This window comes from Sarcophilus harrisii, chromosome 3 (assembly GCF_902635505.1).
Source record: "Sarcophilus harrisii chromosome 3, mSarHar1.11, whole genome shotgun sequence".
Taxonomy (NCBI): domain Eukaryota; kingdom Metazoa; phylum Chordata; class Mammalia; order Dasyuromorphia; family Dasyuridae; genus Sarcophilus; species Sarcophilus harrisii.
In genome coordinates, this window is record NC_045428.1 from 235235535 (window position 1) to 235261111 (window position 25577).

The window sequence follows — 25577 nt, forward strand, 5'->3', positions numbered from 1 at the left end:
GCAAAGTCACTTGACCTTTATCTAAAATTGGAAGGAATCCTAGAAACCAATTCCCTCATTTATAGAGAAGGGTAGATGAGTTCAGTAAGATATCATGGTGTAGAGAGCGCCAGGCCTAAAGTCAGGAAGATATCTTCCTGAGTTCAAATGTAGCCTCAGCTATTTCTTAGCTGTGTGATCCTAGGTAAGTTACTTAACCCTGTTTGCCTCAGTTTTCTTATCTGTAAAATGAGCTAGAGAAGGAAATAATAAACATTCCAGTATCTTTGGCAAGAAAAATCCCAAATGGAGTTACAAAAAGTCAGACAAGATGGAAATAAATGAACAACAATGATAATGGATGAGGAACCTGAGGCCTACGTAGACCCAGGTAATAAATATCAGAGATACGATTTGAACACAGGTCTTCAGAGATAATATTCTTTCCAATGAACCATGCTGCCTCCCCACTCACTACAGAAAGAAGCATCTTGAGAACCAATCCTGGAGGAATTAGGGAACACTTTGTTATCTATGTAGATTATGGGCATTCAATTTAACTCTCATCAACCTTATCAATGAATTTTTATTGAGAATAAACATAATATAGGTTCTAAAAGGAATATACAAAAAAAGTACTAGGGATTGTCCTTGCTTTTGCTATTTGTATTCGCAATATATAACCCCATGCTTGACATATAAGTGCTTAATATATGCTTTATTCATTCATTTATTCAATACAGTAGTATTTTGCTGGCACAGAATTTACCAATTTTTTTGAGAGACGAGACCAAATTTAACATTGAAAACAAACATTAATTGATCAACTACCATTAGCTAACTACAGTGCTAGTTGTCATAGGAGTATAGGCAGTTATGCAAAAATTCAATGCTTTTAGGAAAGCTATAATTTATTTAGGGAGATAATATATACAAAACAGTAATATAATACTAAAAAATATAAATAACACTTCTAAACAACAGGACAACAGGAGAGATATCACAGAGTAATACAAAGATGTTAGATTAATTTCTAAAACAATAATTTCAAAAAAGTTCACAGAAAAGAAAACTCATGTAGGATGATGAAAAGTCTTTACAGATTAGGTGAATTTTTGCTGGTCTTGAAGAATGATGAGTGGGTAGACTTTCTACAGGTCAGTATATGTATATGGATGAGGGTTGGAGAATAAGAGGTGAATAAAGTATAGACCATGTTAGGAGCAAAGTTTTTTGGTTTTAGACACTACAACTTAAGAAGAACATTGGCAAACTATAATATACACAGAGCAGAATGAAGAGGAAGATGAGAGGAAAATTAGAGGAACTAGTTAGTTTTTTAAAAAATATTAAATGAATTAGTGAAATTTCCTGTTTAAAGGAATTTTATTAAGAATATTTTCAGGGTAGCTAAATGGCCCAGTGGCTAGAGCACCAACCCTGAAGTCAGGAGGACCTGAATTCAAATCTGGTCACTTAACGCTTCCTAGTTGTGTTATCCTGGGCAAGTCACTTAACCCCCCACTCCCCAAAAATATTTTTTATACTGCTGCAAAGTAAATAATATAATAAGCTATAAAAATACATTTTCTGATCTGGGTTTGCTTCAAGCAAATTATGTCTGTCAGTTTAAAACTACTAGATATTAATTATTTGGAAAGCAAAATTTGTCTACTAATAAAAATTAAGAACACATGTATCTGTTCTCTCCAAAATCTGGTATTTAGAAGTGTGGGATATTGCACATATTGTAAGACAAGGTTGATATGTTGGTAAATTTGTTGGATTGCTTTTGTTCCTCTTTCTTTTTTACTTTTTGTTATAAGGCATACCTTGCTGGGTGCTAAACAAGAAATATATTTGGAAATGAAGGTGACACAAAAACTCAACAGAACATTTTAAAAACAGAATGGGGGGATTTTTTTTAAAATTACAGAACATTGTGTTAGGTCACATAGTATGATAAAAAAAGAAAATGTTATTACCTTTCTGAATTTGTTGGCATTGTTGGATCAATAGAAACCATAGCATCATCTATGGTCAAAAGTGATATTGTTGTATTCCTGAAAGATATATTAAATAAATTTTTTCAAACCTTAGTTTTTTGAAGACCTCTGAAACAATACATCATGTTAAAGATTTTTTTTAACTTAGAGGAAATATAACCACAGTAAGTTCAAGATATGATATGCATTCAATTAAACACTTATTAAGCAGATACTATTATAGAACTATCCTAGGTATTAAGGAAGATTCAAAGAGAAATGGCATAGTCTCTATCCTCAGAATTTATAAACTCTGGAGTTTTGAAATAAGGATAATGATTGAATTGGAGGATATGAAAAAATATCATTTAATAAAAAAGAACCAACAAAAATTACAATTGCATTCATAGAAAAATAACTTTATTACATCTTAAGTAAATATCATAAAAATTGAAATAATTGGATATTAAATTTATTTTGTTAATTTCACAAGTAAATATCTTTATGGGGCAAGTAGGTGGCACAGTGAACAGAGCACCAGCCCTGAAGTCAGGAGGACCTGAGTTCAAATCTGTCCTCAGACACTTAACACTTCCTAGCTGTGTGAGCCTGGGCAAGTCACTTAACCCCAAGTGTTTCAGCAAAACAAACAAAAAATAAGTAAATATCCTAATCATGACAAGTAAAATAAAATTACAATTATTGGATAGAGGTACATGTGAGAGAGAAGGAGACTGAGTTCTTCTTAAAAAGCAAAACTGTTTAATTCCTGATCACAAAAGGACCATTGTTATAATTTAATCAGTGCAATAAATCTCTCAAATTATGTGTAGTGGGATTCTTTTCCCCCAAGAAAAAATAATCTATTCCTGATCTAATCATGGTTCTTTATAGTGCTTTTATTTGCATTTGTATTAAATTTGTTTGTGAACAAATCTTACATTAGGCTCCAGAAGGACAGGAACCCCACATTTTATTTACCTTTGTATTGGTTTCAATGCCTTGCACACAAATGCTTCTAAAATTCTCAAATTAATAAGCTAAATTTACAAATGAATTTGTAGGGAAAAAAATGACAAGAATAATCAAAAAATGCCTCTTTTTCAGTTATAGGATCTGAAATACTTAGGGGAGTGGCTAAAACTAAAAGGAAAATTAAAATTAATATTTACTTTGAGAGTCAATAAAACCATATTTGTTCTTTTCTATTCACATTTCTCCCAGGATTCAGTATCTGAGTCGGCATATACTCATAATATGAAATACAGAAATAATATAAGCTTTTCCCCAAGATTCTTTTTACAAATAAAGTATATTGCTTTCTGATTTAGTTGCTAACTTGGGACCTTACAGGTTTTTGTTTCCAAATGAAGTCTAAATTGAAAGGCAGAAGCCTAAACTACTTTAGCTTTTGGGTTTTAGTAAAACATGTTCACCTTGGTTTGAGGATAAAAGCTCTCCCTTTTATCATACATATGAAGGTTGCACATGAAATATTTCTAAGAGGTAAAAATGCTTTCAAGCATGGGTACTTCCATTAGTATAATTTTGCATGGAAGGTGGTCTTGCTAATATGTCAGCTTCCATAAATATTCATTTGTTCATTTATTCATGAGCCCAACATTCCTTTCAACAAGTACATATACCCACAAATTCTTACATATATTTTTTAGCAGTAGTCATACAATTTTTGACAGAATCTCTGACATCAGGAAAATTCAAAAATGTAAAGTAGAAAATATCAGTAACCTTCATCTATAGAATATTATTCAAATTATTAGTCAATTTAATTGCAATCAGTTTCTCTTCTAACAGGAATGAAACAGATGATTTTCAAGGATATTTACAACTCTTACATTGTATGATATTAGAATTCTTTCCTAACTGATTGTTCCTTACTTATGAACAATTTTATAATTAATAGAAAGTGTCTGACACTGAGAGTGAGAAGACGTGCATTTTAGTGCTGGCAATTATCATTAGGAAATTCATTTACTAAAACAATTTATCAAGAAAGTACCAATAGGAGTTACCAGAGAATATCTGCCAATCCAGTGGCATTTTCTCAATCTTCATTCACCTCAATTTTTTTCACATTTTGAAAATGTTGATCATTTTTTCTTCCTTCAAACTTTCTTCTCTCTAAGTCTCCAGGATACCACTCTCTCCTGGTTTACCTTTTACCTATTTGACAATCTGCTCCTCAATCTGCTTTGCTGGCAATCTCTTCACTTCTCCAGCTATATTACTTTACTTAGTATACCCATCAACTCCTCTGGATTTAAATAACAATCCTATGCTAATGATACTCAAATCTAACTTTTTTTTCCCCCATACCCTCTCTATTGAACTTTTATCTTACATCTTCAACAGCCTTTCAGTAATTTCAAACTGAATGTCCAATAAACATCTTAAACTCAAAATATCTAATACTGATTTTGTTATTTTTCTTCCTAAACATTCCACTTCCTACTAATTTTCCTATTATTATAGAGGATGATATTATTCTCCAAGTCACTCAGGCTCACAACTTAAGTAGCATCCTTAATACTTCCTAACATCTGCTGAACACTCTCCTTTCTTTCCTTTGATCTCATGCCTGGACTTTTACAATAATCTGCTATTGGGTCTACTTGTTCAAATCTTTCTCATCCTCCATTCAGCTACCTAAATCATTTCCCTAAAGTAATTTTCTTACCATATCATCCAAAGTGCTCAATAAATTTCAATATTGCCTCAAAATCAAATGCAAAATCCTCTGGCATTCAAATTCCTTTATAATCTAGATCCCTTCTGCTATTCAAATGTTCTTACACTTTATTTCCTACTACATGATCTTTAATGCAATAGCATGGACCTCTATACTATTGCATGAATAAAACATTTCATTTCTTGACTCCAGGCATTTAATCTGGCTGTCTCCTATAACCGGAATGTTCTTCTTCCTCATCTCTGGCTATAAGGTTTCTTGGCATTCTTTCAGTCCCAACTAAAATCTTATCTTCTAGGGGAAACCTTTCCAAATTCCCTTATGCCTAATGTCTTCTCACTCTTAATTTTTTTCTTATTTATCCTGTATATAGTTTGTTTATACAAATCTGTTTACTTGTTTCCCCCATTAGATTTCATGATCTATGAGAATAGGTACTATCTAGCACAGTAAGTGGACAGTTAATAAATCATGATTAAATTGACTGATTGATACAGCAACAAGTGATGAAACTATATTTTGACCTTTAGTCTCATTTTTGATCATGTTTTTGCCTGATGTTATGTTTATACATGCAAAAGGCTAAAACAATTAGAAGATTCACTCAGTTTTGTTATTTAGTATCTATTGACCAAATCAAATCAAAATGACTGTTTTGTCCTCCAAATATATTTGTGTTTATATAAAACTTGTTTCTTCTTTTGTCCTTTGGCATTGTTATTGTGGATATTAAGTAGTTAACTGAAAAAAGCTTATTTTCCATACTATCTGCAAGCCAAGAGAAAAGCCAGAATTTTAAATCTTAATCTAAGTCCCTAGTCCTCACAAGATGACAATGCTTAAGTTTTGCTGACTTGAAAGAACTCTTAGGGCAGAAGAGGTGATCCATGTTGGGCATGTCTTTAATACTGCCTTATTTTCAGCAATACTCTAGTTCCTCATAGTGATAATTTTCTCTGCCTTATCTTTTCCATGAATTTGAACTTAGGAAACTTACAAGACAAAATACTTGGTCCAAAAAATGACAATTCTGGAGAACTTACCGAGGTAAACCAGTTGCGATGCAAACTAGATCCATGATGTCACTGGAGCTGCAATATTTGCTAAACACCACCTTTGAAACAGAATAGTAACAGAACAATAAAAAACAGGTCAGGAAAATCTCCGATTAGTTTCCTGATGATATCAAATTCTATGTGCTTTTAATATAGTTAAAATTTAATAGTTCATTTTTTTGAGCAAGTAAAATATCTGTGAATACTGGAATATTATTATATTACTAGATACATTTTAAATTATGCCTTTCTGTAAGTATTATGTAGCAAAATACTTTTATATAGTATAAATACAATTTTGAAAAAAAGATAAACTAATCTTAAAATAGCTGCTTATAATAAAATATTACTCTAATTATCATTAATATTAGACCATCTTAGCATTCTAGGCTGAAACATCAAACTAATATAGTGGTGGTAGTGGTGATGGTGATGGTGGTGGTAGAGAAGAAATGATTGGGATACCCCTGATCAATTGATTTTCTCACAGATTAATTAACAAAATCCCAGAAGCTGAGGAAATAGTTATTAAAGAAAACAGGGTGTTAAGGTCTTAAATAATTTTTTAAAAGGTTACACATTGATAGCATTTCAAAAAGTATGAAATTCTCCCATTAAAACTGATGGAATTAATGGGCAGCTACTCATTGACTGATTAGCTATGATCCAAATAGCTCTTTAAAAAGTGAGACATAATCTTTAAATCATCATTTGAAGTAGGATCCAATTTTGAAGAATTTGAGGCCTGGCAGCATGGAAGAGAGTATGTTAGGAAATAACTTTGTCTCTTAGGAAAGGGGTGGAATGGAATTTCTTCTCCTTCTTTTTATTGGTCATGGTGTCTCCTATCAGTAGGAGACATACTGAGGCAAGAAAAACTTGGAGTTGAGAAGAGAGCTACCCCTGGCCATTAGACATTGAGTCATGCAGAAAAAAGAGGCTCAAGGGACCTAGATGAATGACCTACCCACTAGAAATGGTAAATCCAGAGGAAGAAAAATGAGGATATTTAAAGAAGAGAAATGATTCTGGGCTTTGAAAAGTCCATTATTTGTGAGTTGCTTTGATCACATGTTCTTCCTAAATATGCACATTTCTACTGGTATATTCTATATGTGTGTTCAATATTCTCATTGCAGCTCTATAGAATTGTAGGATAGTGTAACCTAGATTTGTGATGATGGTACAGGGAATATATTAAATATTTTTATTATTTCACTATTGATGGTGCTTTTAAACATCAAGTAGCTTTCCTGTTTGTTCTTTTAATCATGTCAATTTTTTCAAACTGGTCTAATACCTTCATTTTGTAAAGTAGAAAACTGGGACCTAAGGAAGTTAAAAGGCTTGCCCAAGGCCATGTAGAATTGATCACATGCAATATTTAAACCCTGGGATTTTTTTTTATTATTATTACAGAGCCAATGTTCTTTTCACTGAACTGAGCTTTCTATTAATTCTGTAAGCTTCTTGGCTAGTCTTTTATAATCTTTTTTGACTATCACATTCATCCACATAAGTATAAAATTGTGGCAACATTCTTTTCAAAAAGATTTATGACTTTTCCTTTGAAGACTTAGGGATTAAGGACAGTTGCTTATTTCACATTATTTCCCAAACTCTTTGTGAGTCTTCAAACTTTAAATATATTTCCTGTAAACAAAATATTGAACTTTTATCCATTCTGTATTTCTCTTCCATTTATGGTTAAGTTTATTCCATTTACAGTCATGACTATGACCATTAATTGTGTATTTAGCTCCATCAAATTCTCTATTTTCTTTCTTTGCTGCTATCTTTTACAAAAAAAGACAGAAAAATAGGACTGTAAGGAATATTGCTATATCTATAAATAAATGGCTGCTATCAGTGCATTATCTCTCTTCTTTTTATGATAGCCTGGTGCCAGTTACTAAATCTTATATGTTCTTTATTTTTTAAAAAATCTCTCTATTAAAACTCACCCACTGAAACAAACAAACAAAAAAAATTACTTCTGTGTATTCTCTGACATACTTTAATCTGTTTTTAAAATTCAACTTCCTTCTCTTTTCATTCCCCATCTATTTTTCTTTAGAGTCTAATTTATTGCTGCACTGAATTATATGTATGTGTTTTGCGTTTTTACTTTCCCTTACCTGGTTCAGATAAAAGTGAGGTTCATAAGATGCCTGTTCCTCTCACCCCTTCCTGAATATTTTCATAGTTTTCTTGTGCTCCTTAATTATGAGAAATAGTATGTCCCTCATCCTACTTTTTCGTTTCTTTCTCACAATGCATTAATTTTCCATTTCTTTTCTTACATCTTTAAAAATAATCAAAACAAAACAAAATCATCCTAAAACACAGAGTTTTTCTTATATCTTCTTCATAAATATGATTTAAGCAGTTCATCATCATTTTGTTGATGTTTGGTAATGTCTGACTGTGGGTAGATCAAAGGAGTTTCTTTTAATTAACTAAATATAAACAGAAAGTGACTGAAAAAATTTATATTAAAAAGCTAACATGACAAAGATTAAAAAAAAAAAAAAAAAAAAACTTCAATCCAGAGCAAGTGATTCTGAAAGTTTAAAATTGGAATGAATTCTAGAAAAAATTGACAATTTTCTGTATGCTGAAAGGTTTTTTCCCTTTTTGTAAACCACTTTAATTTGTATGATCACTGTGATGGACTTGGCTCTTCTCATCAATGCAGTGATTTAAGACAATTCCAATATTCTTGGGATAGAAATGCCATCCACACCTAGAGAGAGAACTATGGAGACTGAATGAGGATCAAAGCACAAAATTTTAATTTTTTTTCAGTTTGTTTTTTTTCTTTCTCATGGTTTTTCTCCTTTTTGTGTGATTATTTTTATTCAGCATGGCAAATGTGGAAAAAAAATTGCACTTGTTCAACCTATATCAGATTGTATATTGTCTCGGGAAGGGGGAATCAAGGGAAGGAAGAAGAAAAAATTAGGAACACAAAGGGTTACAAAAAATGAATGTTGAAAACTATATGTGAATTTAGGAAAATAAAATATTGAGAAAAAATTGCATGATCTCTTAAAATCCCCTGAATGATCAGAGCAAGAGAAAAAAAGATCTCTATCCAAATTAGGAAAATTTAGTTTTCTTAAGTGACATCACTTTTAAAGACATTGGAAATTTTCCCAGGTTCAGTGGAGCTTTTCTCCTCCTCTAGCAAATTAGATGACAAGAAGAGAGTGCTAACAACACAGGAAAATATTGAGAGTATGCATGAGCAGAGTGACTGTAATGGCTACTGAAAGAATAATTTAAAAAAAAACAACAATGTTTCAAATTTTCTGTGGCTTTATATTTCTAATCCTGCAAAGTTCCATTGAGTTCCAGAGTCACTATGTTCAAGAGTCAACTATCTGAAACTGCATCCAAAGCTTTTTTTTTTTTTTTTTTTTTTTGGCAAGTATTCCCATTCCAAGTATACAATGATGAATTATTATTTCTTGGAGGAGGGGTGTGGAGTAGGAATTCTCAAAGTTAATTCGTCCTGAGGCTCACAACAAAGACATGAAGGATGGTTACTGCTAATTTTTTGGTATCAGGAATCATGAGGCTGAGCTGTATTTTAAAAGAATTTTGGAGTGTTTTTGGAAGATATGTAAATTTGAAAGATACATTCTTTTGAAGAGTTTTTCATAGAACAGAAGATGTCAAAACTAGGAACATAGCAAAAGGATGCAAGAGGACTGAAGCTCAGTTCAGTCATTTCCCCCACCCTTACCTCATTCTTTGTATCTAGTGAATTAGAGTTAGAACCTTAACTTAAAGACCATTGTAATAGACTGAAAAAACTAACAAATAAAAAAAATCACCATAAAGAGCTATTATGGTGAAAGGGGAATTCAGCATAAGAAGAGAATGACTTCAAAAGATCTGCAAGCAATGTCTCCAAAAAATGCAGCTAAGCACAAATTCAATTGGAATTTTTGAAAGAGATAAAGCGAGTTAAATAATTTCATAAACCAAATGAGAGAAAAAATAATGAAGTCATTAAAAATATGAAAAGAGAATTGAAAGGTTGGAAAAAGCCAAAAGCCTGAAAAAAGTAGAAAAAAGGGAATGCATCTCATAGCAAAAGTAACTAATCTGGAAAGCATATTTAAGAGAGAGAATCTAATCTGTTTGAAAGTTATGACCAAAAAAAAAATCCTACACAAACAAAAGACAAATACATAATAAAAATAAGAATTCTATCATAAAAGAACATTGTCTGAATTATCTTAGAACCAGAGGTCAAGATAGAAATTGAAAGACTTCACTTGTCACATGTTGAATTCAAGTGAACTTCAAGTGAAAATTCCTAGGAACATTATAGTCTAAATTCAGAGCTTCTAGGTCAAAGAAACAATACTACAAGTCACCAGAAAGAATGAGTGCAAGTACTAACGATTCAGTCAGAATGATATAAAATTTAACTGCCAACATTATAAAGAAATAGAGAACTTGAAATGTGATATTCCAGAAAGCAAAAGATCTAGGCTTACAACCAAGAAAACTGACCAACTAACCTAAGTATAATCCTAGAGGGGGAAAAATAGACCTTGAAACAGAGAATTTTTAAGAAATTCTAATAAATCCAATGAAAGAAAATACACAATTAACAACCACAGCCATGAATGTAACTGGGATGCGCTCATATATAAATCAGAAGAGGGTTATATATAAGAAATCATACAAACAGAACATACAAAATCATACTAAACAGAAGAGGAGTTATCTATTGATACAAAAACTCTTAATTCTTAAAGGAAAAGAAATTAACTTGAAACAGAAATATAAACATGGTATTAAAATGTGGGATTGGAACTACAATGTTTCTATAGAAATAAAAAAAGGTGGGTTAGCAATCATATTGTCAGAAAAAAGAAGAACAAAAAAAACTAATTAAAGGCATCAACAGGAAAATTATATTTTATTAAAAGATTCCATAGACAAAGGATTAATAGAAATACTAGATGCATATGTACCAAATGATATAACATCTACATTTTTAAAGGAAATATTCAATAAATTACAAGGCAAAAGAGACCATTACACTATGATAGTGGAGGATCTCAGTTTATCCTTTCAAATCTAGATAAATCTTACCAAAAAATAAAAGAAATAAAGGACCTGACTAAGATTTTAGAAAAATATGCATATGATCAAGTTCTGAAGAGTTTTGAATGAGAATAGAAAGGAGAATACTGATTTCCCATCTGTGCATAGCACCTTCACAGAAATTTATCATGAAAAAAAACCCTTTCAAACAAATTCAGAAAAATAGAATTATCAAATGCATCTTTAAGTGGCCTTCAGGTAATAAAAACAACAATAAATGATCTTTGAAGCAAAGATTAAAAACTATTTGGAAAATAAAAAAAAACTATTTAGAAAATAAGTTAATTCTAAAGAATAAGTGGATCAAAAATAAATGACAGAAAAACCTAATAATTTCATTGAAAATAATCAAAACAATCAAAACAACATGTCCCAAATTTTGAGATTCAGCCAAAGCAATACTTTGGGGAAAACTTATGTCTTTAAACATATTCATCAATAAAAAAGAAAAAGAACATATCAGTGAATTAGATATGCAACTAACTCTCTGCCCTCTAGAAAATCAACAAATCAATAATTCCCAATTAAATGTCAAACTAGAAATTCTGAAAATCAAAGGAGAGATGAACAAAATTGAAAACAAAAATCCCCACTGACAATAAATAAAACTGAGCACTTAAAAAAACATAATAAAATAACTAAGGCTTTAGATAACTTAATTAATGAAGAAAGAATCAAATCATCAATATTAAAAATGAAAAACATGAATCACAACAATGAAGAAGAAATAAGATGTTATTTGGAGCTATTTTACCCAAATTTGCTGTATGCCCCAAATGGCCAGTTTTATTATGCTAATGAAAATCTTACTCTAAATGAAATAGAAAGACATTTATTTATAGGAATAAAACAGGAAATTGAGTACTTAATCCTATATTTGAAATAAAAATTGAACAACCTATAAATGAACATGTATAGAAAAGCATCCAGGACTAGATGGATTTACAAGAGAATTCTATCAAAAAGAACAATTCTATTATTGTTCTGTAAGAAATGACCAACAGAGATTTCAGAGAGATTTGGAGGGACTTACATGAATTGATGCTAAGTGAAGTGAGCAGGACCAGAAGATCATTATACATGGCAACAGTAAGATTATATGATGATCAACTCTGATGGATGTGGCTCTCTTCAACAATGAGATGATTCAAACCAATTCCAATTGTTCAGTAATGAAGAGAATCAGCTACACTCAGAGAGAGAACTATGGGAAATGATGGTAGACCATTACATAGCATTTCCATTCTTTCTTTTATTGTTTGCTTGCATTTTTGTTTTCTTTCTCAGATTTTTTCTTTCTTTTTAGATTTGATTTTTCTTGTGCAGCAAAATAACTGTATAACTATGTATACATATATTGAATTTAACATATACTTTAACATATTTAATATGTATTAAACTACCTGCCATCTAGGGAAGGGAGTAGGGGGAAGGAGGGGAAAAGTTGGGATGTAAGGTTTTGCAAGAGTCAATGTTGAAAAATTACCCACGTATATGTTTTGTAAATAAAAAGCTATAATAATAATAATAAAACAATTCTAATACTATACAAACTGCTTGAAAAAATAGGAAATTCTATATCATTTTGGTAACTTCAATCAAGAAGAGTCAAAACAGAGAAAGAAAACCATGGAACAATAGCCTTAATGAATATTGGTGCAAATTTTTGAAATAAAATACTATCCAGGAAACTACAACAACATATTACCCAAGACTGTATATATAAGTGTAGTGGAATTATACTATTAATGCAGAGATAGCTCAATATTAAGAAATTTATTAAGATAATTGGTCAATATAAGAAATACAACAGAAATCATATGATTATATCAACAAATGTAGAAAAAGTTTTTGACAAAATATTATTCCCATTAAAAACATTAGAAAGCATAGGAACAAATGAAGCATTCTTTAATATAGTAAGTGACATATGTCAAAAACCAAGAGACATTGTTATCTGTAATGAGGATAAGCCATAGAGATGCCTTACCACTAAAATCAGATGTGAAAAAAGGATATTAATTATCTTTATTACTATCAAATATAGTGCTAGTAATATTAGCTATAACAAAAAGAAAAAGAAATTTTGGGTGATAAGTGTAAGCAGAGAAATAAATAAAATTATTACTTTTGTGATGATATGATGGTTTATTTAGAGAATCTTACAGATTTCATTAAAAATTAATGAAACAATTAACTTGATCAAAGTTGTAGGACATATAACAAACATACATAAATCACTATCATTTTTATATATTACTAACAAAATCCAACAGGTAGTGATGGAAAGAGAAATTCCATCTAAAATAATTATGTTAAGTTGTTTTAGTCATGTCTAATTCTTTGTGATCCCATTTAGGATTTTATATTAGCAAAGTTTGTCATTTATTTTGCCAGCTCATTTTGCGGTTGAGAAACCTGAAGCAAACAGGGTTAAGTGATTTGTCTAGAATCAATAGCCAGTGTCTGAAACCATATTTGAACTTATGAAGATGATTCTTCCTGAATCCAGGAGTGGCACTTTACCCATTGTGCCATCTAACTATTCAAAATAATTATAGATAGGAGGCAAAAATGACCAGTTTTGATTGCACAAAGCTCCTAGGTTATCATATCAGGAATTTCTAATCTTAGGATAGAGCTAGTCCATCATAGATAAAGATAAGAGGAAGCCGGGTTGTCATCATCATGTTTCTCTGACCTTGAAGGTAACATCTTTCTGCTGAAATTGCATCTTTCTCTTTATTTTCTGTAGCTTTCCTCAAGTCAAATCCCTTTTACGTCATGGTCATGCAACAAGGTAAGGAAAGTGCTGACAATGTTAGAGAACTAGAAAATCCAGATGCCCCATTTCTCCATGCACTGGAAGATTATTTGAGGTACTTGATGCATCAACTGATAGCCTAATTCTAACCAAAGACAAAAAGCTGTACTCATCCACTTGGAATAGTCAGGTTCCTTCTGCTAACTCTAATTAAACATTACCTCCCCATGTTGGAAAGATGGTGATTTATTTAGTAGTGGCCCCTCAACTATGACATCTCTTAATTACAATACTAATAAGTGGGCTTAATAACTCAACAATAGTTTAAATAAATTCCTGGATGATGGATCAATAATGAATTAGTTGAAAGATAGTAATGCCTGGAATATATCCATATTGCTTAGAATTGTTACGAAAGATAACAGAACATGTTTCTTGATACCACTACCTGGGAACAGATTATATAGACTGAGAATCTGACTTAAAATCAGTTGAAACAGTTCCAGGAGTCTTTGAGCAATTTATTTTTTAGCTTTGGATTTTAAACTGCTTTCAACCAGACTATTATCTGCTAAATCTTACTGTCTTTTCTGCACTAGTGATTTTCAGGAGATATTAAACAATACTTTGCAATCTGTAATGAATGTTTTGTATTTCGTAATTCAAAATCTGTTTAATTATCCTTGATGTAGTCACTGGTTTTGTAATTTTTCTTGTTTGTTTTCTTCTTTGTTTTCCCTTTATTGTCTCTGAAGAGGAACTATAAAATTAGATGTAGCAATAAACATGCTGCACCCAGAGAAAATGGAATAATCATTCTCTCCCACTAAAAGACTGCTAATTCTAGGTTTATATTGACTGGGTTCAGGTCTGGGAGATGAGGAAGCCTGGTATCTAAAGAAAGGGGTCAAGTTCTTTTTTTGATAATTTGGGTTTGTCTGGGTTTGCCCAGATTGCTTAATAGGGAGGCTCTCTGAGGGACTTTTGGAACATGTCTATATTGTCTAACAAGGAAGCCTCTGTACCTTCTATCACATAGGTAGTTGTAAGCCTCCTCTGACAGGCTACATAGTTAGAGAAGGCAATGTTTTTAAACCTGGCAGGACTGAGATGGCTGTTTTCCTTTTTGTCAATTTTTCTGCTGCTCTTTCAGTCTCACATTCCTTTGTCCTTGCACTCTAGAAGACCATGACTTAAACTCAAACCACTCTGAACTTCATTGATTAGCCAACAAAAGGTCTGAGACTGCACTTATTTGGTCTTTGTTTTGACCCAGTTTGGCTCAGAGTAAAAATAAATATCAATTTTTTTTATCAGAAACCCTGAGGGCCTTCCCCTTCCAGATAGATTACTTTTGGGGGGGGGGGGCTAGGTAAAAAGGGTTATTCTTTACCTCATTTCTTTCTAGTCTTATTCACTGAAAAGGTACTTATCTCAGTCAAACTGAGATTTGTTCAAGACCTTACCTCAAAAAGACCAAGGTCCACTGTATTAAGGTAGTCATCCTGATGGATAACTGATCATTTGGATGGGCCACCGGACCTAGATGGTTCCAGAGGAGATAATGAACCTCTCACAGTTTTCCTTCACTCAAATCCAATTCATTTGCATGATATGGCAATACCTCCTTGATGTCATGGTTGTCTTTGAGAACAAGAACAAAAAACTTTTTCTGCTATATTCAAAGGGTAGAGATCACAGTTCATCCATGATTCAGGTAGTGCCAGGAATTAAATTAATAAGAGGAGAAGGATTTTCTTCCCTTACTCATAGGTGATCTGGGCAAGCACCAAGAATCTCTGATTATGTCTCTTTTTGCCCCCACCTTAGAACCCTGAGGAAGATTACTTAAGGTTGAAGTTCGGCTCATAGCTAAAATTCTCCCTGAAAAGGAATATTAAAGTATTCAATGTACAGAGTAGATCAGATATAGTATAGGTATTTACTCCACACAAAGGAAGTGTATAAAACACAAAATGCCCAAATGTACAAATTGACAAAGACTTAAATATTATACAGTAAGCAATAAAGGAGAAGGAAACACGTATGTTCCATGCACTTTGTAAAGTGCTTTATAAATATCTCATTTGATCTTCATAACAACCTTTGTGAGTAGGTGCTACTATTATTTCTTTTTTACAGATAAGAAAAATGAGGCTGACAGAAGTGAAATCACTTGCCTGAAATGATTTAACAGAGTTTAAGTGACATACCTAGAGTTACAAACCTATTTAGTGTCTAAAGCCAAATTTGAACTTAGGTCTCCCTGATTAAACATGTAGTGTTCTAACTACTGCAGCACTTTCCAGTTCAATTATATTCTTCTAAAATTCACTATAATAACTTAATTCCCATTATACTTTCACTAGAGATTGATATTTAAAATATTAAGATATGAGGCAATACCTTAAATAGGCATTTGACTTTAACTTGGATTCTGCACTGTCTGAACAACATCCTTGAGGACCTTGAGGTCCATATCTTTTGCCAAATCAGGGACAGGGGTAGTGTTTATTCTTCTGTTGCTGGTCATTTTTTTTTCCCCTGAGGCAATTGGGGTTAAGTGACTTGCACAGGGTCACACAGGAAGGAAGTGATAAATGTCTTGAGACCAAATTTGAACTCAGGTCCTCCTGACTTCAGGGCTGGTGCTCTATCCACTGCGCCACCTAATGGCCCCTGCTGGTCATTTTCTGAGAAGTTTTCAAGTGTCTGCAGTATCCATATGATGTAATAAGCACTGATGAGTAATTTATAAACTCATGGGCTTCCAAGGTAGTCATGGATGTTCAGTTATTTATGTTCAAGGAAAGAAACATGGAGCAGAAAAGATAACTGGTGGTCTGAAGTGCAGATTCAGACTTATCTAGGCAACATTTGTTGTAGCTTTTATTTGAAAGTAGCCACAATAAATACTCCTAGGCCAGAGGAGAAGTAATTCTAGGGAATCCCAGAGAGAGAGTTCCATGCACACATTCTTGGAGTATGTTAAATCAGGGTGGGATTTCCAAAACATCTCACATCTTGTAGCCTGGTACATGATTTACTTGTCTTCAATATTATCCTTGCAGAAATCTTGTCCATATATTTTCATAAGTTAGCCAAATTCTAGGGACTATTTCTCTTTTATTTTGATAATACAACTCTCTCCTTGCATGATTAGCCCAATGCTTTGTTTTGTTTTTTTAATCATATATTTATTTCTTTGATAAGAGAGCTCAGGGCTTTGATCCACTTTTTAGTAGTTTAACAGATTAATTAAGCAAAATGATGCACTCATATCTGTCCATGCTTCCTTTCTCTTTTTTCCCTTTCCTCCTTTCTTTTTTCTTTTTCCCTTTCTTTCCTACTCTATTCTCTCCCCTTCATCCACCATTCTTTCATATATATCCTCTACTCTTTTCTACCTCATCCCTCCCCACTTTCTTCTTTCCCCTTCTATTTTCTTCTTCCTTTCTCTTTTTACCTTGAGTTTTTCTTTAGGAAACAAAAATCTTATTTCCCTGTCAAAAAATATAATTCTTTCCATGAGAACTTGTAAAAAGGAATTGGAGTTTCTCCCAGATCTACTTCATATCTGCTACTTATAGAACTGGCTTCACATCTGACTCAGTTATTATTTATGCAAAAGGTTGGCTACCACAGGCAAGACTGAAAGCCTAAATTACAGTTTTTGTTTCCTACGATCTGGGATGTTTGCTTGCTTTTTTCTCATACCCAGTGACAAACTCTTTAAACAATTCTTCATCCTTCTCATAGTTGGTCCTTCTGGTTTTTCTACCGTGTGATATGATACATGAATGTAAGGAATATTTCAAAAGCCTATGCAGGTTTTGATTGGCTATATCTCCACATGCAAAGACAGGGAAAAAATTAGGCTGGTAGAAGAGGCAATGACCTTACTCCTAAGATTTAGCTTGTCTCAATAACCACCTATCCATCCCCAACAAACACACTTACATAAAGTAAAAGATATTTTGGGTTTGCTAACCCAATGTGGTTGGGAGACAGGAAGTAAATCACCTTTACTTAGAGCATAGTTTAGTGTTCAGAGTTTGAAAATTGGCAAGTACATAAAATGCCTGCCTTAAACTTAGATGAGGTTTCTGATAGAGATACATAAGTCCCTGGACTAGGAAAAAGAATACAGAGAATACACCAAGTTTTAGGTAGTTAGGACAACCCCTTCCTTTGATCAAAAAGTTTGACATTTGGGTTGAAGAGTTTCTTGCTGGAAGGATAAAAGATTTTAATTTTAAAATCTTTTACCCTTCTAGTTTATCCTACTAGTTTAGACAGATGGTGACAAAAGAAGATAACCAGAAAAGAGGCTTTTTGATCACTGCTTAGTAGACATTTCTATTTTTTATTAAAAAAAAAAAAAGATGAAATTTCTGGACTTAATTTAAGCTGAGAGTCCTGCAGCATCTACTTTTTCCTTGAAGAGTTATCTAATAGTTTTCATCTGAATGAAAAGAAGTCAACAGTACCCAGAAGAGGAGTTTCTGGTAGAAATTTTTGTTAACTAGTTGTTTAGTAAAGTGGCATCAAAACAAAATGATGAATCTAACAACGCTTTATCCAGGAGAGCACAGGGCAGTAGAACAATCCCAGGTAAAAATTATAAACCCATTTGAGCAATGTCCATAATAAACTATGAAACTGTCTGGAAGCAGGCCATGTGGAAACATTGAGATGACATCACTGAGGACAAAATAGGAGCCTTTAATAGCATCAGAGATAGGAGTTGCTCTTCCATGAATGTGCTGCAATTCCTTTGACCACGTATTTACACCCTCCTATGCATTCACCCTAAAGACCTGTATCCTCTACATATGTGCTTCTATACATATATAACCTCTGGCCACATATGTCTCCAATATGTGCCATCTAATGCTATGTGCATCTAAAGATAGAGATTATTTTACAAGTAGGAATTCCTTAAAAGTAGGGATTATCTTGTGTATATTTACATTCCAGGAATTTAGCAGGGTACCTGGCATAATAAATACTCAATAAATACATTTTTATTTATTTAAAAAAGAAGGAACAAGTAGTGGGAGCTAAAGACATATGAGTAGTACTGTAACGTACTGGTTACTTTACTAATAATAAGGTACATTTAAGGTATTGGTTACCTTACTGGCCAAAATGAAGAGAATTTTACTTGTGGACTTTTTCTTCTCGCTGCATATTATTTAATGATGGTGTTTGATCCATCCTTGGGGATCCTCCAAAAAACAAACCTTACATTATGTTGGAAAGAATTGTGAACTTGTTATAGAGTGGTTGGAGAAGTTTCAGCAAGGTCTACAGAGTAGACTGAAATTATAATAGAAAAAAAAGCTTAAAAAAAAAAAAAGAAGAAAGAAAGCCAAGCACAGTTTCTCTAGCAATTTTTTATAAGTGTGTATCCACTTCCTCCCAGAATGCATTGGTAGAAAAGTGTGACCAAAATTTATATGCGAATTGTGAGTTTTATCAATTGTGTACTTGCTTTAATATAAGTGTTTGTGGTATTTTTTTTGCCTTATAGCTAAGTAAATTTAGCTGTTTTTCAGACCTAAAAATGTTATTATTACAAGTAGTTAGTTGTATAAATAACACTGACCATGTGGGTGTATTACATTTTGAATGGTTGGTTGAATAAATAGAAATGCATTGGAGGAGGATAAGAACTAGAATGTAGAAGGAGGGTGAATTGTCCCTTAACAGAGAATATGACTCTTTGGTAATTTGATAATAATGGAGAGTAGCATTATTGTGGATGGGTTTTCTCTTAGGTTCTAAATCTGTTATTATGAGAAAAGGTTGAGTTGACTGAGCCAATCCAGAAACTAAATAGATATCTAATTTGAATATATAGAGAGATAGATAGATAGATAGATATTAAATTGCAATATAGAAAAGGAAAGATAATTTTTATCAGTGCTTCATTAGTCATTTTCATTCTCAAGACTGTGCCTGTACCTTAGTTATTATTTATATGTACTTTGTAATAGTAATTTGGATAGAACTTTAGCTTTCTCTGGAATGCTGCAGACCAAAATCAGAACAACCAGAAGAGAAAACTAACAGTCAACAAAAATTTAGTAAGAACTTACTATATGCATGGCATTTTTCTAAGTATTATGGATACAAAAAAAAAAGCAAACAAATATTATCTTGTCAAGGAGTTTAAGTTCTAAAGGGGGAGGCACGCAAGTTAGAGTAGATGGAAGGAAATCTGAAAAAGGGAGGGCATTAGCAACTGGGGGGGGGGAGGGAAATCAGAAAAGATCTATAGAAAATAGATATAATCCAGGCTTATCTGGCATATCCAGTTTGCCTAACATGGAGGAGCCCTTGGAGGCATTTGGAGCATGTCCAGACTGCCTAATATGAAGGGATTCTGTGTTCCTTATCATGGGTATGTGGATAGGCTCTTTGAATTGGCTGCATGCATTTAAAAACTAGTCATACTTACCTGATTATTCTCTTTTAAGACACTTTTTCCTGTATTCTCCTTCCTGTAGCTTACTCACCTATAGCAATGAATGCCATGAGCTGGTAAAGAAGGAAAGTATTTCATTCCTCTGCTCTTGTTTTACTTTGGCTCAGAGAAATAAGCCTGGGAATGTTTCTGTTCTGTGCTGTTTATCCTCCGCAGGTTCAAGTGCCAGAGGTGATCCTTACAGGATCTGAAAGTTCTTTTTGGAGCCAGGATTGAAAACAGGAAGATGTGACCAGCCAATATAAGTCTATATAAGTTGTGATGATGCTTTTGAAAATCAATATTGACACACAAAAGCCAAAATCTCTGTTATAAATTACAATATAATAGTGTAACAAAGACCATCCTGGTTGCCACCACCTGAAGGCCAGGTAGAAGATATGTTACATTTCAAGATTCTCTTCTAAGATTCTCTAGTATTTTTAAAAGGGTCATGGGGAGATGGGGTGGAGTTTAGGTACTTTGTAAATGGTTCTAGCTCTCCCCATTGATATTCCCTAAGTGCAAGAGATGGTCTTTTGCCTCCTAGTTCCATTAGCTGCTAACAGATTAACACAATATACAGAAACAAATGAGTACAGTAGCCTAATATTTGGTAAATACAAGGATCTAAGCTATTTAGGCAAGAATTTACTATTCAATAAAAACTGTTATGGAAACAGTAAAGCAATCTGGCAGAAACTAATTATAGACCAATATCCCACACCATATGATGAGACAAACTCCAAATGGATACATGTTTTAGGCATAAAGGGCAACATTATGAACAAATTAGGGAACAGAGAACAAAATATCTATCAGATCTTTCACTAGAAGATTTCATGACCAAACAAAAGATAGAGAGAGAGGTCTACAGAAGGTATAATGGGCAATTTTGATTAAACAAAACTAAAAAAAATTTTTGAACAAATGCAGCTAAAATTAGAAGTAGCAAATTGGGGGAAATCTTTGCAAAAGATTTTTTCCATCAATTATATAGGGAATGGATTCAAATTTATAATATTAAGAGATATTCCTTAGTTGATAAGTGATCGAAGAATATAAAAAGGTAGTTTTCTGAGGAAGCCTTGATAGGCTTCTTGCTTTCTTATAGTGTAGATTTAGTTATCATTGCTCTACACTAGTAATTCCTCTTTTGAGAACACTTGGGAGTTAGAGGGTATCTTGGTCACATAAGCCAGAAAGTTTCAACTCCATATATTTAAAGAAACTCTAAATGCTGAAAAATCGGAAATGGATGAAGAAATTAATGTCAGTTGAGACTATTACCATTTTCTATTGAACTTTAAATGATATAAATCATTCATGAAAATGAGTAGCTAAAAGAACCTTACAACTTCACAAAATCAAAACTTGTTTACTTTGTCATGTGGCAGCTAAAGACAATTAGAATATAAAAACATTTATAAAGGACCGAAAGGGGTAATGGAGAATTTAAAGGACTGTTACTAGGAGAGAGACAAGGTTTATTTTATTTATCATAATGCAGTAACCACCACAACTTGTAGCCATATGAAAACATATTCTTGATAATTATAGATTTTTTAAAAAGAGAAAATCCAATATCTTTATTGTGTAAGTCCACCCATGGCAGGGTAAAGGAGTCTGTAGACCTTTAGGTCTAAGATACTTTTTGACCTTGGAGTTGGCATGGGTGATACCTGATAGAAAAATAGTTATTACTCTTCATCCTTCAATTAAAAGAAATAAGGGGGGTAGGGCTCTTGCAGGCATTTAACAAGTGTTTGTTTTATCTCATAAACTCTTGACATAGGAGTAGAAATGGCAATTGAAAAAGAAATAATTAATTGTGTAGCCAGAAGATAATATAAATATGAAAGGTGACTTGCATTTCATTTCATATGGTCATTAATGCATGTGGTAATTGCTGCATATTGTCATCAGGTAGGTATAATTTTGCTGCTTTTTTGCATACACCATTCACATGCATAACTTACATAATCTGTTATTATGTAGTTCTTCTTATGCTACTATTGCATTTAATTTTAGGCATATTTATTGGTATCTATAGGTATGTACTGCTATCACATATACACATAATATGCATATATCTTAGATTTGTGGTCACTAGGCAGCTATCCAGCATTTAAAACTAGTATGTAGACAAAATCAATTGTTTCTGGGAATAGTATATGTTTAACTGGAGGGAGTTGTGCTTCTATAAACATAATCATAGAAAAAAGGGAAGATAAAGTAATTGACAAAACTGGCCAAGTCAGAACCCTTTATGGAGTGTCAAAGACTCTATTAAGTGCAACACCAAAAGATAAGGAATGTTAGAATAATTAATTTGGAACTATGCCCAAAGAGTTATAAAACTGTTCATACCCTTTGATCTAGCAGTGTCACTATTGGGTCTGTATCCCAAAGAGATCATAAGGGAGGAAAAAAGACCCACATGTGTGAAAATGTTAGCAGCAACTCTTTATGTGAATGGCAAGGAACTGGAAACTGAATGGATGTCCATCAATTTCAGAACAGCTCAATAAATTATTGTATATGAATGTAATGGAATATTATTGTTCTATATGAAATGATAAGCAGGCTGATTTCAGAAAAGCCTTGAAAGATTTACATGAATTGATGTTGAAGGAAGGGAGCAGAACTAGGAGAATATTATATGCAGTAACAGCAAGATTATGTGATAATCATCTCTGATAGATTTAGCTCTTCTCAGCAATACAGTGATCCAAGAGAATTACAATAGACTTGGGATAGAAAATTTCATTCATATTCAGAGGGAAAACTATGGAGACTGAATACAGATTAAAGCATAATATTTTAACCTCCTTTTTTGTTTTCTTTTTCTTTCTTGTGGTTTTTCCCTTTTGCTGGCAACTTAGATTGAACAATCTACTTGTCCGTCTTAGAAGTTTCTCAAAAATAATAAATATAGGAGTCATTGATGGCTTATTCTTTGTCCAAAAAGCAACTCTATCTTAGGATCATAGGATCAAAGATTTAGACTTTGAAGAAACCTTCATGAGCTTCTAACCAATCCTTTTATTTCCCAGAATTCTGAGAAACCTAGAATCTTGTTTAGCTTACTGAATTATTTCCTCCCTTCCCCAGTTTTTATGAAACATTGCATTTATTGACAGCTTTATAATTGTTTCTCAGGGGAAAAACATTTTTTGTATGACTGTGTATAACTACAAAGATATTTGTGGATATGATCCAGTATACAATGTATAACATAAAATTTATTTCCATATCTTTCCACACATATGCACATAAATACATATAATAATATGTAAGACATATATGTATAATAGTCTTACAGATAGTTTTGTAAATAAGCCATTTTCCTTTTCTTTCTATTCAACATATCAAAATTTTCTTTTTGGACCAGGCTATGTAAAATTTCTAGCAAAAATGGATTATCATATTTTGTCAATTTTTTTTCTGTATCTCTTGATATAATTATAACATTGAATTTTAATAGTTTAGTAGCTTATCTATTTACACTCTTGTTAATCATCAATATTGTTATCTGTTTATTTTACTTTATATCAATTCAGATAAGATCTATGTTATTGTTTTCATCATATCCATGGCTTCTAATAGTATAGTAACATTCTATTACATTAATGTATATATTCTATTTATTCATTCACCAATTGATGATTTTCTACTTTGTTTCTAGTTCTTTGCCTCTACAAAAACTACTATTATAAATATTTAGGTTCATATTATACTTTTCTATTTATCAGTAGCCTCTTTGGGAATTATGCCTACCAATGAGATATGTGTATCAAAAAGTTTGGACACAAAATCATTTTCTTAGCATCATTCCAAATTGCTTTCCAAAAAGGTTAGACCAATTTGCTACCTCATCAGCAATGTATTAGTGTGCCTTTCTTTCCACAATCCTTCCAACTAGTTCAGTTTTTTGTCATCTTTGCTAGTTGGCTGAATGTAAGATGAAACTTTAGAATTTCATTGACTGATATCTTGTTTTTCTTTATGAATTAGTAATTGTTTTATAGTTGTTAAGTTTGAAAATTTTTCTGGAGTTCATATTCTTTTGACCAGTTATTCTTTAGAGAATAATAATAAGTAACATTTATATAGTGATTTAATGTTTGGAAAGAACTTAGCAAATCTTATCTCATTTTATCCTAACAACAACCCCAGGATGTTTTCTATTTTACAAGCAATAAAATGGAAATAAAATTGTTATTGTTCCCATTTTACAAATGAGGAAACTAAAGCAGACAGAATTAAAATGATTATTCTAGGTTTTTTTGTTCAATCACTTTTAGTCATGTCCATCTCTTTGTGATCACATTTGGGATTTTATTAGCAAAGATACTCAAGAAGTTTGAAATTTCCTTCTTTAGCTCATCATACAGATAAGGAAACTGGGCAAACAGAGTTCAGTGACTTGTCCAGGGTCAATGATTTGAACTCAGGAAGATGAGTCTTCCTTCCTCAAGTCCAGTGGACTTGGATTCATTGCTCCACTTTGCTGTCTCCTTTTCAGGATATATAGCTGGTAAATGCCTGAGGTCAAATTTGAACTGAAATCTTCCTAAGTCAAAGACTAGTTTTCTTATCTGGGCTGCCAAAAATGATTTTTGAGCTTACATATTTGTGCTAATTCCTAATATATTGTGGATATCAGATTCTTAGCAAATATATTTAATACTAACAATTTTTTTCAGCCACTTCTTTTCTTGTCTTGGTTATAGTAATTTTGTAATTGACTATTATCCTTTTTATAGTTAAGAAGTTTTGCCTTAGCCATAACTGTTAAAAGTTTATGGTCCACTTTTCTTCTACTACATTTTTAAATGTATAAGTTTTTATGGTTAGGTCATATATAAATTTTTAGCTTATTGTAGAATATGATATAACTTATTGGTCAAATTCTTATTTTCACCAAATTCCTTTCCAATTTTCTTAGCAATTTTTGTCAGAAAAAACATATGTTCTTGGATTTATTGAACTTGAGATTATTGAATTTAATTGTTATTCTTATTTATTTTTTCCTTTTTCCTTTCTAATTTTTTTTAGTTAGCAATAAGTATAAAAGAGATTTGAAAGTTTATCTTCTTCCTTTCTATGTTCTTTGTGAAGGATATACTAGGAACATAAGTGATATAAAAACAAAAGATGTCAACTTGAAATTTTAAAAATAAAATTAAAATAATGACAATATTATTTTGATGAACCTCAGAATACCAATCAATATATCAATAAACAAGCATTAAATAAATGCCTATTCTGTATCATGCATTATGCAAGAATCTAGATATGATACAAAGTAAATTGTCTCTACTCTCAAGAATCTTATATTTTTATCAGACAAAATAGTAGACAGAAACAATTGAATTTGTATCTATACAGATTGAATAAAAAATAAATTTAAACTAGTTTATGGGGGAGGGCAGAAAAGATACCATGTAGGAGATACTGACTGAGTTGAGTCTTGAAG

General features: G+C 32.2%; 1 protein-coding gene and 1 long non-coding RNA gene across 3 annotated transcripts in view; one reads left to right on the forward strand and one right to left on the reverse strand.

The window, feature by feature from the left end:
* PDE9A (phosphodiesterase 9A) overlaps window positions 1–25577 on the reverse strand; it is a 149692-nt gene that overhangs the window by 119729 nt on the left and 4386 nt on the right. Inside the window, exons 2-3 of one of the 2 annotated variants that reach the window (XM_031959226.1) lie at window positions 5718–5788; window positions 1965–2042 (exon numbers count right to left, since the gene is read on the reverse strand). In XM_031959226.1, coding sequence (XP_031815086.1) covers window positions 1965–2042; window positions 5718–5788 — 149 coding nt within the window. Of the gene's footprint in view, window positions 1–1964; window positions 2043–5717; window positions 5789–25577 lie in introns of those variants that run through there. The other variant, XM_031959225.1, reaches the window with a different exon arrangement.
* The window catches only part of LOC116422328, a 113707-nt gene that overhangs the window by 79096 nt on the left and 9034 nt on the right, over window positions 1–25577 (forward strand). The window contains exon 2 of the long non-coding RNA XR_004232921.1: window positions 13615–13659. This is a non-coding gene — a long non-coding RNA (uncharacterized LOC116422328). The remainder of the gene's footprint in view (window positions 1–13614; window positions 13660–25577) is intronic.